The sequence below is a fragment of the Phascolarctos cinereus genome, unplaced genomic scaffold (assembly GCF_003287225.1).
Source record: "Phascolarctos cinereus isolate Bilbo 61053 unplaced genomic scaffold, phaCin_HiC Scaffold_1;HRSCAF=81, whole genome shotgun sequence".
Lineage (NCBI taxonomy): Eukaryota > Metazoa > Chordata > Mammalia > Diprotodontia > Phascolarctidae > Phascolarctos > Phascolarctos cinereus.
The window spans coordinates 211,318,343-211,331,702 of record NW_027555514.1 but is presented as its reverse complement, the minus strand read 5'-3'; the positions used below and the strand labels follow the sequence as shown (position 1 = coordinate 211,331,702).

Sequence of the window (13,360 nt, the reverse complement as noted above, 5' to 3'; positions counted from 1 at the left end):
TGGGCAAGTCACTTAACCCGATTGCCTAGGAAAAACAACAACAACAAAAAAACAGAATAGTTAAATCATTCACACTAGATCAACATACAATGTTACTAGGTACAATGTTTTCCTGCTTCTGCTCAACTTCATCTTGCATCAGTACATATGTCTTCCCAGGTTTTCCTAAAACCACCCCCCTCCTCATTTTTTTATAAGACAACAGTACTCCATCACAATCACATACCACAACTCTATGCAAATGAAATGGGATGGTTAGGAAAAGGGGTGAGTTGGGTAGAAGTTAGAAGATTTTATCCTGGACGTGTTGCATTGGAGATGTTAATGGGTCATATAGATGCCAAGGGGCTAGTTTGGAGCTCAGAAATTAAGTCAGGGTGCTTGATGGGTTATCATCATGTAAACTGAGACGCTTAAAGACCAATGGGCTTGCGCAGCGCACTTAACTTGAAAAAGGGGAGAATATGACCCGGAAGCCGGTAGAAAACCTCAACAGGACTCCAACTGCGGTGATGGAGACTGTGCTGAGGTGCAAAGGAATGGCAGGGACCATGTTGATGTCATCCGGTTATCTTGGTACAAGCCCAACTCCTTAGCCAAGAAGGTGCTCGGGAAATGCGTGGGGATGATGGCCACAAAAAGAATGAAAAAGAACTGTCCTGGAAAGGGCACCCAGGGCGATCCCGGCTCTGGAGTAACTGCAGAATCCTATTCCAGCCGAGCATGGACTCTCCCTCCACCTTGAACTTGAGCGTGCTCTCAGGCTCCTCCTCCCCTTCTCCCCCGCCCCTTTCCATTGCGCTTGCGCAGTCCTTTCCTTTGCCATTGGCATACGGCCAGCTCCTTTTGCTTCCCAGTCCTCTTTGCGTTTGGCTGAACACTATTCAGGGATAGATGAAAAGGCGAACGTCCTCGGTGGGGTTGTGTTAGTGGTACTGGCATTTGGGGAAGCTTCCTCTGCTGTTCCCAAAAGGAACAGGAAGCGAGGATTATTTACCTTTACCAAGATGACGGCAACCCTACTAACATGGCTGCCACCACACCTCTCTCCCTTCCTCTCTCCGCACCAGTATTTGCTACAGGAAGTGTTCCTGTGACGAACCGGAAGGGAATAGGCGTCCTTGCCCAAGACCCGGAATTGGAAGTATTTCACGAAAGTCGGTTGAGGCCCTGCGGCTGCTGCCGTCGCCGCGGAGAATACTGCGTTGGAGCCGGCGGCCCAGGAATGGTGAGACTCCCGCCGCCCCGTGGTTTGATTCTGAGAATCTGACGGCAAATAGAATGCAGTCCACCACTAGGTTTGGGGGCCCGCCCCGGTAGCGCCCCGAAAACCTGCGCATGCGCCCGCAGAACCGGTCCGCGGGAGAGGGTGCGCATGCGCAAACTCCCCGTGCCGGGGGTGAGTTCAGTGGCTTTCCCACGCCCCCTCGGGGCTTAGACCCTTGGCTGTTAGTGACAGCCCAGAAAGGTGAATTTCTTTTCACCTGGTTTTGATCTGCTTGGGAGGAGGTCCTTGCTAGCCCACGAAAAATAAGACTCCTCCCCCCTCGCCCCTCCCCGCCGCACCCCGGAGCTGTGGGTGAGGGTAGGGGAAAGAGAGGGACACAGAGGGAGTAGCAACTAGGGGTGAGCTCCCTCGGGGTAGTGAGGGCCTAGGGCTGGTCCTCTTACCCATTCGGGGCCTAAAGGCCCTCCAAGCTGTACACAGTGATGTTTGGCCCCTGGTGTTTTTTCTGAAAAACCATACCTACTAATATACCTGCTTGAGGAAAGAGAGTTTCAGCCCTTTCAGAAGCACAGCCTGACCCGGATTTGCCCCGTGAGGCAGTATTGCAGTGGAAAGGGCCCTGGGCTTGGAGGCTACAGGACTTAGTTTTATTACTGGTAACCAGTGATCTTGAGCAAGCCCTCCATGGACCTGAATTTATTCACCTTTCAAATGAAGTGGTTGAATTAGATCACCCCTTCAGTTCCTTCTAGCCGTTAATCACCGATCACATTGCGGGCTGAAAGAAAGAGCTGGGGGGATTGAGAGCCATAGAAAATCCCAAGAGTTTCATTTTGTAGCCGAGAGCATCGACATCCTCTGTCCAACAAATCTTTCACCAGAGCTCCAAAGGAGAGCAGAGTAAAGCACCTGAAAGGTTTCATCACCTTTTAACTCCTGTCTGCCTTATGGTGGAGTTGCTAACACACAGCCTTACCCAGGAAGGGAGTAATCCAGGGTAGTAAGCTGGAGTTACTTCATAGTTGGCTGAGTCAACAGGGGTGAAAGTGATAGAATATACCATTCTCCTTCTTCATGGAATCCTAGAGGCTCCTTCTTAATGGAACCCTATAGGGCTGTTTTTAGCTGGCAGAAATTCTGACAGAGAAAGATGATTTAGCAAATGGGGGTCCCAATCCTTTTCTGTCCTCAGGGAATTTGGAGCTATGATGGGAGCCAGTTTAGGGAAGGGAGGTGGGGACTAATTAGGCAACTCCATCTTGGGGAACCACTTTTCTTTTTTGCAGACTTCCTTCTCAGCCTCTCAATTCACCCTGTCTGAAGCCTTGGATGAACCTGTGGGACTCTTCCTATCCCTTTGGTTTGGCATTAAGAGACTGGAAGGATGGACAAAGGTAGTATCAGATCAGATCAGCTCCCCTGACTTCCCATCATATTAGCCCATACATGCCACAGTTTTCTCTTAGTCCTAATTAAGCCTCACATCCTTCCTGGGCCATCCCCTACTCATCTCACAGCAGGGGCTACATTTGACTCCATGGAAATTTAGCTCCTGTTTAGAGGTAGCTACGTTTTGGTGACAGATCTGTGCCTACAACCCCATGTTGTCATCACTATTCTGACTTTAGCACCCCTTGTGTAGTATAATATGTGATCTCAGGAAAACTACAGAATTTAGAGATCTGGTTCCCATCTTCAGGGACTTCTAAGGCTGTATTAAACACTCAGATAACTGAGAAATGGGGAAAAAGAGGGCAAAAGCACTGTGGGGAGGGGTCGTCTTCTGTTGGGGATGAATATCTTATGTGGGACAGTGATACGAAATCAGATCTTTCTTTCCCTCTTCCTCTAGATGCTCAGGGACTGTTAGATTCATCTCTGATGGCATCTGGCACTGCCAGCCGCTCAGAAGATGAGGAGTCATTGGCCGGGCAGAAGCGAAGCTCTTCCCAGGCTTTGGGCACTATTCCCAAGCGGAGAAGTTCTTCCAGGTAGTAATCATTATTGGGATAAGAGCAGGGAGAACTCCCAGTTCTCCCCTTCCCCCGTACACTCTCAACAGGAGATTGAATCATGAGTATATGAGACTGTCTGGGGCTGGAAAAGTTCCATTTTCTTCCATTTCCTCCATTGCCAAACTTATTTGCTGCTAAGAACAAAGGAGGATAGATGCTGTCCTAAAAGCATCATTTGTATAGTAAAAGATGAAAGATTCATTGACACCTCTGTAGGGGTAAAAGGTGCTAATCAGATTAGACAGCACCATAGGGGAAGCCAGTGCCCTACCATACCCCATTCCCAACTCAAAAAATGTCTCTTGGATCCATTAACCTCTGTCTCTTTCATGAGGCTACAGTAACTAAATCCCTGGAAGAACTGCTAGGTGTGAGGGTTAAGGAGGTGATAACTGGAGCAGATTCTTTTTAGGTTCATCAAAAGGAAGAAATTTGATGATGAGTTGGTGGAGAGCAGCTTGGCCAAATCATCCACTCGGGCCAAAGGTGCCACAGGAGTGGAACCAGGACGTTGCTCAGGGAGTGAGCCTTCTTCCAGTGAAAAGAAGAAGGTGAGGAGAAGGGCTGGGGACTCCCTTAGCTTTCTTATTCATAGTGCTAGAGCTGGTTTTCCGTCAGTACCTTTACCTTCAGGTAGAAGGCCATTTTTGATTTTGAGGGGCTGCAGGGTAAGAGCCAGGAACATTCCACCCCAGCCCAAACTCTTGCATACTTAGAGGCAGTTTGTTTCTTACCCACCTTTTCAAATCCATATCCTTACCCAGAACCTCCTCCTTCCTCTGTCTCTCCCCTCCCTTCCCCCCCTCCCTTCCCACTCATTCTGTACAGCATCCTGTGTAGGAGGCACTCAGCATGTGTCTATTCTTGGAGCAGGCAGCCCATTCCCAGCAGTGCTGGGGCGTAAAAACAATTTCCAGGTGGCATTGCTCTGGCCCTGGGCACTACGCCAAAGGTAGCATTCCCCTGGCAGTCATGAGGAGTGTAGGGAGGGAAACAGCAGCAGCAGATAATAGACCCCATGCTGATGTCAAGGACTGCTTTCTACCCCCAAGGGCATGGGAATTGGGGAGAAAAGGGGTAAAACGTGGAGTAACTGTGGTAGGTATGCTTACTCTCTGGATTTCCTCTGTGACGTTGGGCTCAGCTCAGGCCCATTGAAGAGAAGAATGCCACAGAAAACAGACAACTCTAATCTGGTGTTCACTTATCCTAGGATACCAGTTTTGGAATGTATTCTTCTAGTCAGGACAGCTCCACTCCTTCCCTCTCCCCCAGCCACATTCAGCCCACTCCCAACTTCCCTAGGTATCCAAGGCATTGAGCACACCAGTACCCCCCAGCCCAGCCCCTGCCCCTGGCCTCACTAAGCGCATGAAGAAAAGCAAGCAGCCACTACAGGTGACCAAGGACCTGGGCCGCTGGAAGCCAGCAGACGATCTCTTGCTCATCAATGCTGTGCTACAGGTATCACTACCACATGGTTCATCACCTGTGTCCCTTCCCACCCCCCACCCCCTCACTCCCAGCCAGACCGGAGCCTGTTGTCTGGCTATCCCAAGGGCAAAATGGGAACTGCTGTAGGACATCTCTCCCCTGGCTAAGATTCTTCCAGTAACTACCTTCTGGGGCCTTGCAGACCAATGACCTGACATCAGTCCACCTGGGTGTGAAGTTTAGCTGCCGTTTCACCCTTCGGGAGGTGCAGGAGCGCTGGTACGCCCTGCTGTATGATCCTGTCATCTCTAAGTGAGTATGGTAGAGACAAGTCAGGGTCAGAGAGGGACACAGGAGTTGTTGCCTCGTATGATTAGGAGGAAGGATTCCTGGATCACCTTTCTGGTATCCTTATTCCTTATACTTTTCGAGAATTAAGTGATCGAATTAGGCAGCCAGTTTCCACTGTGGAGAAATTCTTCCCCCTAAATCCTTTTAGTCCCCAGGAGCCCATAGGTTCTGAATGGGACCCATCCTGCTCTCTTCAGGGCATCATGTGGTGATAGTGAGAGAACTGGATTAGAAGTTGGAAGATGTAAATCTTAGTTTTATTTCTCCCACTGATTATCTGGGTGATCCTTGACCAAGTCATCTGCTTTCTTGGGGCTTCAGTTTCTTCGTAAAATGAGAGCAGTGGCTCCTTGAGGGCGTGAGCTTTGGCTATCTTTCTCAAAAGCGTTAGCTCCACAGATGGAAAGATTCTCAGACTGCCCACTTTAAATGGAGTCGGGTATCTAGAATTTGGGTCCTGATGGCCATTGGGTACTGCTAAGAGGTAGGAGCCACAGAGGGCTCTCCTTCCCTCCCTTAACCCCCACTCCTTTCCTTTTTTCTCCCCTCCAGGTTGGCCTGTCAGGCAATGAGGCAGCTCCACCCAGAGGCCATTGCAGCCATACAGAGTAAGGCTTTGTTCAGCAAGGCTGAGGAGCAGCTTCTGAGCAAGGTGGGATCGGTAAGATGAGGGGCCTGTGCTGGGGCAGCGGGGAAGGGAAGCAGGTGGAGTTGGTGGGAGGGGAACATGTGGTGTTGGGTAGAATTGAACTTGTACCTTGACCAGACCAGTCAGCAAGCAGTTATTAAGCACCTGCTTTGTGTTAGGTACTAGTAATATAAATATAAAAGTGAGACAATCCCTCCTCTTAAAAGAGTTTATATTCTATGTGGGGAAGATACAGGTTGTTCAAAGAAAAGCTAAGTACAGGACATATGCAAAATTCAGTACAAAATGATTGAGAGAAGGATACTAACAACTGGGGAAGTCGGGAAAAGCTTCTTGAAGGAGGTGAGCCTTGAAAGAAACAAGGGGTTCCAAGAGGGAGGGCATTCCAGACATGGGAGGTGGCCTGTGCACAAGCATGAAGGTGGGAGATGAGATGTCATGTATAGGGAGCAGCACGTAGACCAGTGTGGCCCAGGTTAGAGGGCATCAGAGCTAGTAGTCAGTATATTAAGCCTTGAAAGAGTTTGGGCTTTAAAGGGCAAATGGAACAGTTTGTATTTTATTCTAGAGGCAAGAGGGACCCACTGATGCTACTTGAGCACAAATGACATTGTCATATTTGTGCTGTAGCAAAATCAGTTTGGCAGCTTTGTTTAGGGTAGGTGGACAGGGGAGAGATTGGAAGCAGAAAAGTGAATTAGGAGGCTATTGTACCAATTCAGGCCAAAGGTGATAAAGACCTGAACTAGGGTGGCGGCAGTGTGAGAAAGGATAAGGATGATATTTGCAAAATGTGTTGAGATAGAACTGGCAAGACTTGACAGCTGATTGAACATGGGAGGCGAGTTAGAATGAAGAGTTCAGATTAACTATTAGGTTGGGAATCTGAGGGGCTAGAAGAATGTTGTGTTGCCAACAGAAATGGGGAAATTAGGAGGACTAGATGAAGGGAGATAGATGGGTTATGTATTGAACGTGTTGAGTTTGAGTTGCCCATGAAGCATGAGGTGACTTCCCTTGGACATCTAGAGATGTGGGACTGGAGCTCAGGAGGTAAAAGAGGGCTGGGTATGTAGGCTTGTTAATCATCTGCATGGAGATAATAATTGAATCCATGGGAATTGAGGTTACCAAGAGAGAACCCCCCCTCCCCAGGGTAGAATTTTGGTGTATTTTCAAGCATGGCAGAATGTATGTGTGTTGGGGCTGGTGGGAGAATAGAGGGTAGGGAAGGGCCACGGACAGCAGTACTGCAGGGTAGACTGAGAACTGATCAGGCAGGACGAGAACCAGAAGAAAGTAGTCACAGAAACCCAGAGGAGAAAAAGAGCCCCAGGAAGAAAGGGGTTATTACCTGTGTCAGATGTTACAGAGAGGAGAAGGGTAAGGGTGGAGAAAAGACCATCATTGTTTCAGCAATAAAGAGATCATTGGTGACCGTGGAGAGTATTTTAGTCCCATTTTCTGTGTGGGGACTGAAACTAAATTAGAAGGAGTTGAGCAGTGAATGGGGAATGATAAAGTGGAGGCAAACCAGAGACTGGAAAATTGAGGATCTTGGGATCAGAAAAGACCTTAAAAATCCATATTTGAATGGAACATTGCTGACCAAGTGAGGAGTTATCCTGCTGCTTCTTGAAGACCCCCCAGGGACACGTTGCCTCCAAGACAAACCATTCTCATTGGTTCTTATTGTTAGGATTTTTTTCCCTTTATATGTTGAACCAAAATGTACCTTTGCAACTTTTCTTATTGAAGCAAAACAAGTCTAATCTCTTCTCACTCTCTGGCTCTGTATGTCTCTCTACACATGTATATGTTTTATACACATGCGTGCGTACACATACATCTGCCTGTGTGTGCATGCTAGCTTCCCCATCCAGTACAGACTAGGTGGGCTTGTGTATCAGTGACATTCAAGTATAGGCGTGTTCCTGGCAACAGCTCTTCTCGTTTTGGCAGGCCCCTTAATGGGGCTCTTGGGGAGGCTGTGGTTCAAGTTAGAACCAGCTTCCTTGAGTTCTGCTCTTTTCCCCTTTGCCACGTTGAGGGGAGGAGCTCAGACTTCTCTGGGTGCCGCGTGGCTTTTGTTCCTCCAGGCCAGCCAGCCCTCCCTGGAGACTTTCCAAGACCTGCTGCACAGACACCCTGATGCCTTCTACTTGTCCCGCACAGCCAAGGCCCTGCAGAGCCACTGGCAGCTCATGAAGCAGTACTATCTCCTGGAGGACCAGACAGGTAACCAGCTTCCCTGAGAAGGAGCCGTCCTCCTGCAGATCCAAGGGGAGGGGCAACAGAGGAGAAGGCAGCTGCTGGTATGGTGGTGGTGGGGGGGGAATGGCCTGAGAACAATTTCCACTGAAGCTGCTTTGTGTGGCCATGAGCCCTATGCACAGTCAGTCCTGGGCATCAGCACAGCAGACAACTCCAGACTGACCCACAGACTACCCACAGTATAGCATAATGTGATGAAGAACATCTGGATCAAAGTTAGAAGACCTGAGTTCAAATCCTGGGCCACCCGCCACCCATCTTAAAGTCATTTATTACTGAAGTAGGCATGATTTAATATGGGGGGGGGTGTTCATTAGATATTTCTCAGTTGTATTAACAATTTTTTCAACATTTATTTTTTAAAATTTTGAGTTCCAAATTCTCTCCTACCTTCCCTCCACCCCTTGAGAAGAAATCAAGCAATATACCAATTATAAATGTGAAGTCATGCAAAACATGTCCATATTAGCCATGTTGCAAAAGAAAACACACACACACCCCAAGAAAAATACAGAAAGTGAAAAAAATATGCTTCAATCTGCACTCAGAATTTATCAGTTCTCTCTCTGAAGATGGATAGCAGTTTTCATCATGAGTTCTTCAGAATTATCTTGCATCATGTATTGATCAGAGTAGCTACATCTTTCACAGATGATCATTACAATATGGCTGTTACTTTGTACAATATTTTCCTTGTTCTGTTCACTTCCCTTTGCCTCAGTTCATGGTTTTCCTGAAAGCATCCTGCTCATCATTTCTTATAGCACAATAGTATGCCATTCCCCAGTTGATGGGTACTGCCTGAGTTTCCAATTTTTTGCCACCACAAAAAGAGCTGCTAGAAGTATTTCTGTACCTATGGTTCCTTTTCCTCTCTCTTTGATCTGTTTGGAATACAGACCTGGTAGTGGCATTGCTGGGTCAAAGGGTATGCCCTTACGGCTTAGTTCCAAGTTGTTCTCCATATTGTTTGGACCAGTTCATGGCTCCACCAACAATGCCCTCATCCCCTCCGGCATTGTCATTTTCCTTTTCTGTCATGTTAACCATTCATCCTGGCCATGGTACAAACTCATACAAAGCATTTCACCTCTTTGGGCCTTAGTTTTCTTCTCTGTAAGATGAAGAGGGCTAGACTAAGCTCTAAGGTGCCTCTCAGCTCTGGTTGCTGTGAAGTATGTTCCCTGAAAATAGGCAAGGAAACCCAAGAAAAGAGGGACTGCTGCTGCGTATGCAGCATATGCCACCTCATGTCTCTGTAGTCTACTACAGGAAGAACATGTCCTTTCACTTGGATAAATTAGCACAAACTTGTGTATATCTCGTTATAACATGTTTTTTACAGTGTGTTACATAGCCCTTTGCTTGTGGGGTGATTGTGAGGATTAAGTGAGGTATCACAGTCACTTAGATTGATGTCTGTTGTTATTCTGTGGCCTCCCTAATCCAGCTGGCCAGCACAGCTGCCTCTAGGTGTTGATAAGTTCCTACAGGAGGTTTTCTCTCAAGATGCCGATCTTTATTAGAGCCTGGCCTTCTGATGAATCCTGGAATCAATTCAAGGGACGGCTATCCATTTCTTGGCAGTGGCCCAGCCTAGGTTCCTGGTTCTTCCTCAGAGCTCAACAGTGTAAAATATTTAGGGAAGCAGAAAGAACTGAGGCAGGATAAAATTTTGCTATAATAGCAAAAAATTCAGCCTTGTCACACACTTCACAAGGTCATTACTAGCTTGAAAGTTATTGTGTATGAACTTGCCTGTTAACTAGAACTCTGTCATCTTTTAAACGTTCTCTTTTTTTTTGAGTTCTAAATTCTCTCCCTCCCTCCAGCTCCTCCCCCGACCATTGAGAAGGCAAGCAATATGATACCCATTATACATGTGAAGTCATGCAAAAAGTATTTATGTTAGCTATGTTGCAAAAAACAAAAATAGACAAAATAGAAAAACAGTATGCTTCACTTTGCACTCAGGAGTTCATTAGTTCTTTTTCTGGAGGTGGATAGCATTTTTCATCATGAGTCGTTTTTAATTTTACTAGATCATCGTCCCAATCAGAGTAGCTAAGTCTTTCGCAGTTCATCACTGTTAACAATATTGCTGTTACTCCATGCTCTCCTGGTTCTGCTCACTTCACTTTGCATCAGTTCATGTAAGTCTTCCTAGGTTTTTCTGAAACCATCCCCCTTGTTATTTCTTATAGCACAGTAGTATTCCATCACAATTTAAATATCACTTTAAAAGTGATATTTTTGCCTTTTTTCTCCCTTGAGGTTTTCATAGTTACTCCTTAATTGAGGAATACTTCATTGCTAGCATGCTTTCCCCTGGGAGTGGTGAGGGGAATTTCTCTAATCCACATAAAAGTATAAATTGTGGATAATACATCCATCCTCTCTCTCTTTCCATTCCCTTTTTCCCTTCTTAAATCACATTTAGCCAATACATTTGTAGTCTGATGACTACAATCCCCTTCTTCCAGCTTGGAGGAAATAGGGCGATGGGAACTAGGCCAATCTGGAATCTGTCCTAGGCCTCTCTGAAGACTCCTGAATATATCACTTTCAGGGGATTGAGTCTTTTGATCTCTAATAGAGGTTATCTACAGCTTTAATGTTCTCAGTGTGCCCATTTCACAGATTCACCCACCTCAGCCTCCATACTGGTACCTGGGATAAAGAGGACTCTGGAATTCTAGGGACAGCTTGGGTATCATACACATAAAGTGGGATGTCACCTCCTTTCTGTGGGGCATATCAACTTTTTCTTTCTGCAGTATGATAATAAGTATGCATACCATTCCAAGGGTCCTATTCTTTATAGTAAGTTACTCACATAACACGATTATCTCATCAAAATTAGCGTTGACCCTTTCCATGTTCTCCATTCAGTGCATCCACTGCCAAAGGGGGACCAAGTGCTGAATTTCTCAGATGCCGAGGATCTGATCGATGACAGCAAGCTCAAGTAAGCAGTTGGGAATGTGGGGAAGCTGCTTTTTCTGCATTGGGTTGGGGTTTTACTTGCCCATTTCACCATCCTGTTTGGGAATTTGGGGGTGTCACTCTGTCCCCGATTCTGAAAGTTCCCTGATTCCTTCCCCCAGGAGGGTTGTGGTTGTCAGACTACAAGTGTAGACGGGATTGGCCAGATGATATGATTTAAGAGGGGAAAAGAGGAAAAGGAAAGGGAGAGAGGAAAGAGGTATCAAGCCGGAATTGTAGCAATAGCTTCTGGGTTCCTGTTGAGTGAAATGGATTGCTGTCTTTCCTTAATTGCCCTCCATTGCCTGCAGTCTGTTTCCTTTTGGGTTTCCCTAGCTTTACACTGCAGCCTTGGAGTCCCAGGCTGGGTCCTTTCTGCCTAGAGAAACAGTTGTACTTAGCTAGCTCTCTAGAGCTCTTTGGCCCTGTGGTGGTGAGGGGAAAGTCTGGGGGACCACTTCTCTGTGGGGTATATGGTTTGGGGCCTAAGTCTAACCCATTTCTCTTATTGCCACCACTCAGGGACATGCGAGATGAGGTTCTGGAGCATGGTGAGTGGCCTGTTACAGCTGAGGATGGGTGTTCTGGGGCTGAGGGGCAGGGAAGTAGGGAGAGGACGGAGGCTGTTGTGAAATCTGTTATGAAGTCCAAGGGCATTAGCGTCGCTAGCTAGGTGGCATTCTGGAGGGGGTATGCGACAGGGAGGACTGTGGGGTTCACTCTCTGCTCCCCTCACATCTTTGGGCCCACCCCTCATCCTCAGAGCTCACAGTAGCTGACAGGCGGCAAAAGCGGGAGATTCGGCAACTGGAGCAGGAGCTGCATAAGTGGCAGGTGTTGGTGGACAGCATCACAGGTGAGGACCTTTCCTTCTCTCCCACCAGTCCTTGCCACCCCTAAGAGAACTGCTGGGCTTGAACTTTTTCCTCTCCTGCTATCAGAGGGCTAGTCCCCATTCCAGTTTTGTCCCTGGGCTCCTGTTATTCAGGTAAACTAGATCATGCCCCTTGATCTTTGGGCACCTGAATCATCTTGCAGAACAGACAGTGTGAACCAATGCGGTGACTTCCCCGTACTCCTGTGTGGTCTAGAGGGAGTTAAGGGCAGGGTTTTCCTGCAGAGGCAGACTCTTCTTCAGCCCTGCTCCTTCCCCAGGAATGAGTTCTCCAGACTTTGATAACCAGACCCTGGCTGTGCTCCGTGGACGCATGGTGCGATACCTGATGCGTTCCAGGGAGGTAAGGAATCCTCTCACTTTTTCCTTCTATGTCTCATTTTTTTCTCTCTCCTCTCCTCTCTTCTTCTTTTCCTTATCTTCTTCCATAGCTTGACGTACAGCCTCTAACTCTTGGTGTTTCCTCAGATTACCCTGGGCAGAGCTACCAAGGACAACCAGATTGATGTGGATCTATCCCTGGAGGGCCCAGCCTGGAAGATCTCCCGAAAGCAAGGTACCCCAAGAGTCAGAGCAGAAAGGAAAGGCCACTCATCTTTCCCACTGCTCCCAAAAGTTCTGGGTTCTGATTAATTTGGGTCCTGCCCAGATCTAAGGTGGAGAGGCCATTGAGATGGTATTTGGTGGTCCCCTCCACATTTGGGAGCCTGAGGGTCTTTCCCTCTTTTGCTTTGGGGAAACTGCTCTCTGGAAAACCAGGAAGAGGTGGATGGGTTTTCTTGGCCCTAGCCTTTCTCCATGCTTCTCCCATTTATCTTTCCTGAACCTTAGGTGTCATTAAACTGAAGAATAACGGCGATTTTTTCATTGCCAATGAGGGTAGACGGCCAATCTACATAGATGGGCGGCCTGTCCTATGTGGCTCCAAATGGCGGCTCAGCAACAACTCCGTGGTGGAGGTGAGATGCGGGGGGAGGGGTTACGGAGAGAGGGTTTGGGGCTACCTAGGACCTCTTCTGTGTCACGACCTGTAAGCCCTAAGAATGATCTTTCCTGTTGCCTACAGATCGCCAGCCTGCGCTTTGTCTTCCTCATCAACCAGGACCTCATTACTCTCATCCGGGCTGAGGCTGCCAAGATAACTCCGCAGTGAGAGAGGACAGGAGCCAGCCAACTTCTCTCTGGCCTCATGGCCTCTTTTTTCCCACAACAGCCATGCTAGCCTGGGAAAGCAAGCTCCTCAGAGATTTCTTCTGTCCCCTGGAGACTGTGGTTGGAGGGTATCTCCTAAAGCCCCAGATGTGGTTGATTGAGCCTCGAGGCAGGGAGGAAGGAAGGAGTCCATTTGGGAGGAAATCCTGACTCCCGTAGTAGGAGATACTAAAGGGAGACAGAGTATCCTTATTTGGGCTAGGACCCAGCATGCCATCTTTTCAGCAAGGTCAGTTCCACATTCTACCCAAGAGGCTGCCTCTCCCTGACAAACTTTTCTCCTTTTGTAAATAAAGCACCAAGCTCCAAATGATTTC

The 13,360-nt window shown here is 47.7% G+C and overlaps 1 protein-coding gene across 1 annotated transcript; it reads left to right on the top strand.

The window, feature by feature from the left end:
• Positions 1-921: 921 nt before the first annotated feature.
• Positions 922-13,356, top strand: MCRS1 (microspherule protein 1). Its single transcript, XM_020966240.2, has 15 exons — positions 922-1,228; positions 2,515-2,622; positions 3,081-3,219; positions 3,656-3,794; positions 4,549-4,707; positions 4,880-4,989; positions 5,581-5,689; positions 7,777-7,915; positions 10,844-10,919; positions 11,459-11,487; positions 11,700-11,792; positions 12,092-12,174; positions 12,300-12,387; positions 12,663-12,790; positions 12,898-13,356. Exons 2-15 carry the CDS (start codon positions 2,613-2,615, stop codon positions 12,982-12,984), a joined length of 1,389 nt encoding a protein of 462 aa, XP_020821899.1. The 5' UTR covers positions 922-1,228; positions 2,515-2,612; the 3' UTR covers positions 12,985-13,356.
• The last annotated feature ends 4 nt before the right edge of the window (positions 13,357-13,360 follow it).

What these genes read in the sequence shown, in the direction of transcription:
- MCRS1 (XM_020966240.2), top strand. An exon ending in CTTCCAGTGAAAAGAAGAAG is followed by an intron (nt 3,795 to 4,548) that starts GTGAGGAGAAGG and finishes CAACTTCCCTAG; the next exon opens with GTATCCAAGGCATTGAGCAC. An exon ending in TCTCCTGGAGGACCAGACAG is followed by an intron (nt 7,916 to 10,843) that starts GTAACCAGCTTC and finishes TTCTCCATTCAG; the next exon opens with TGCATCCACTGCCAAAGGGG.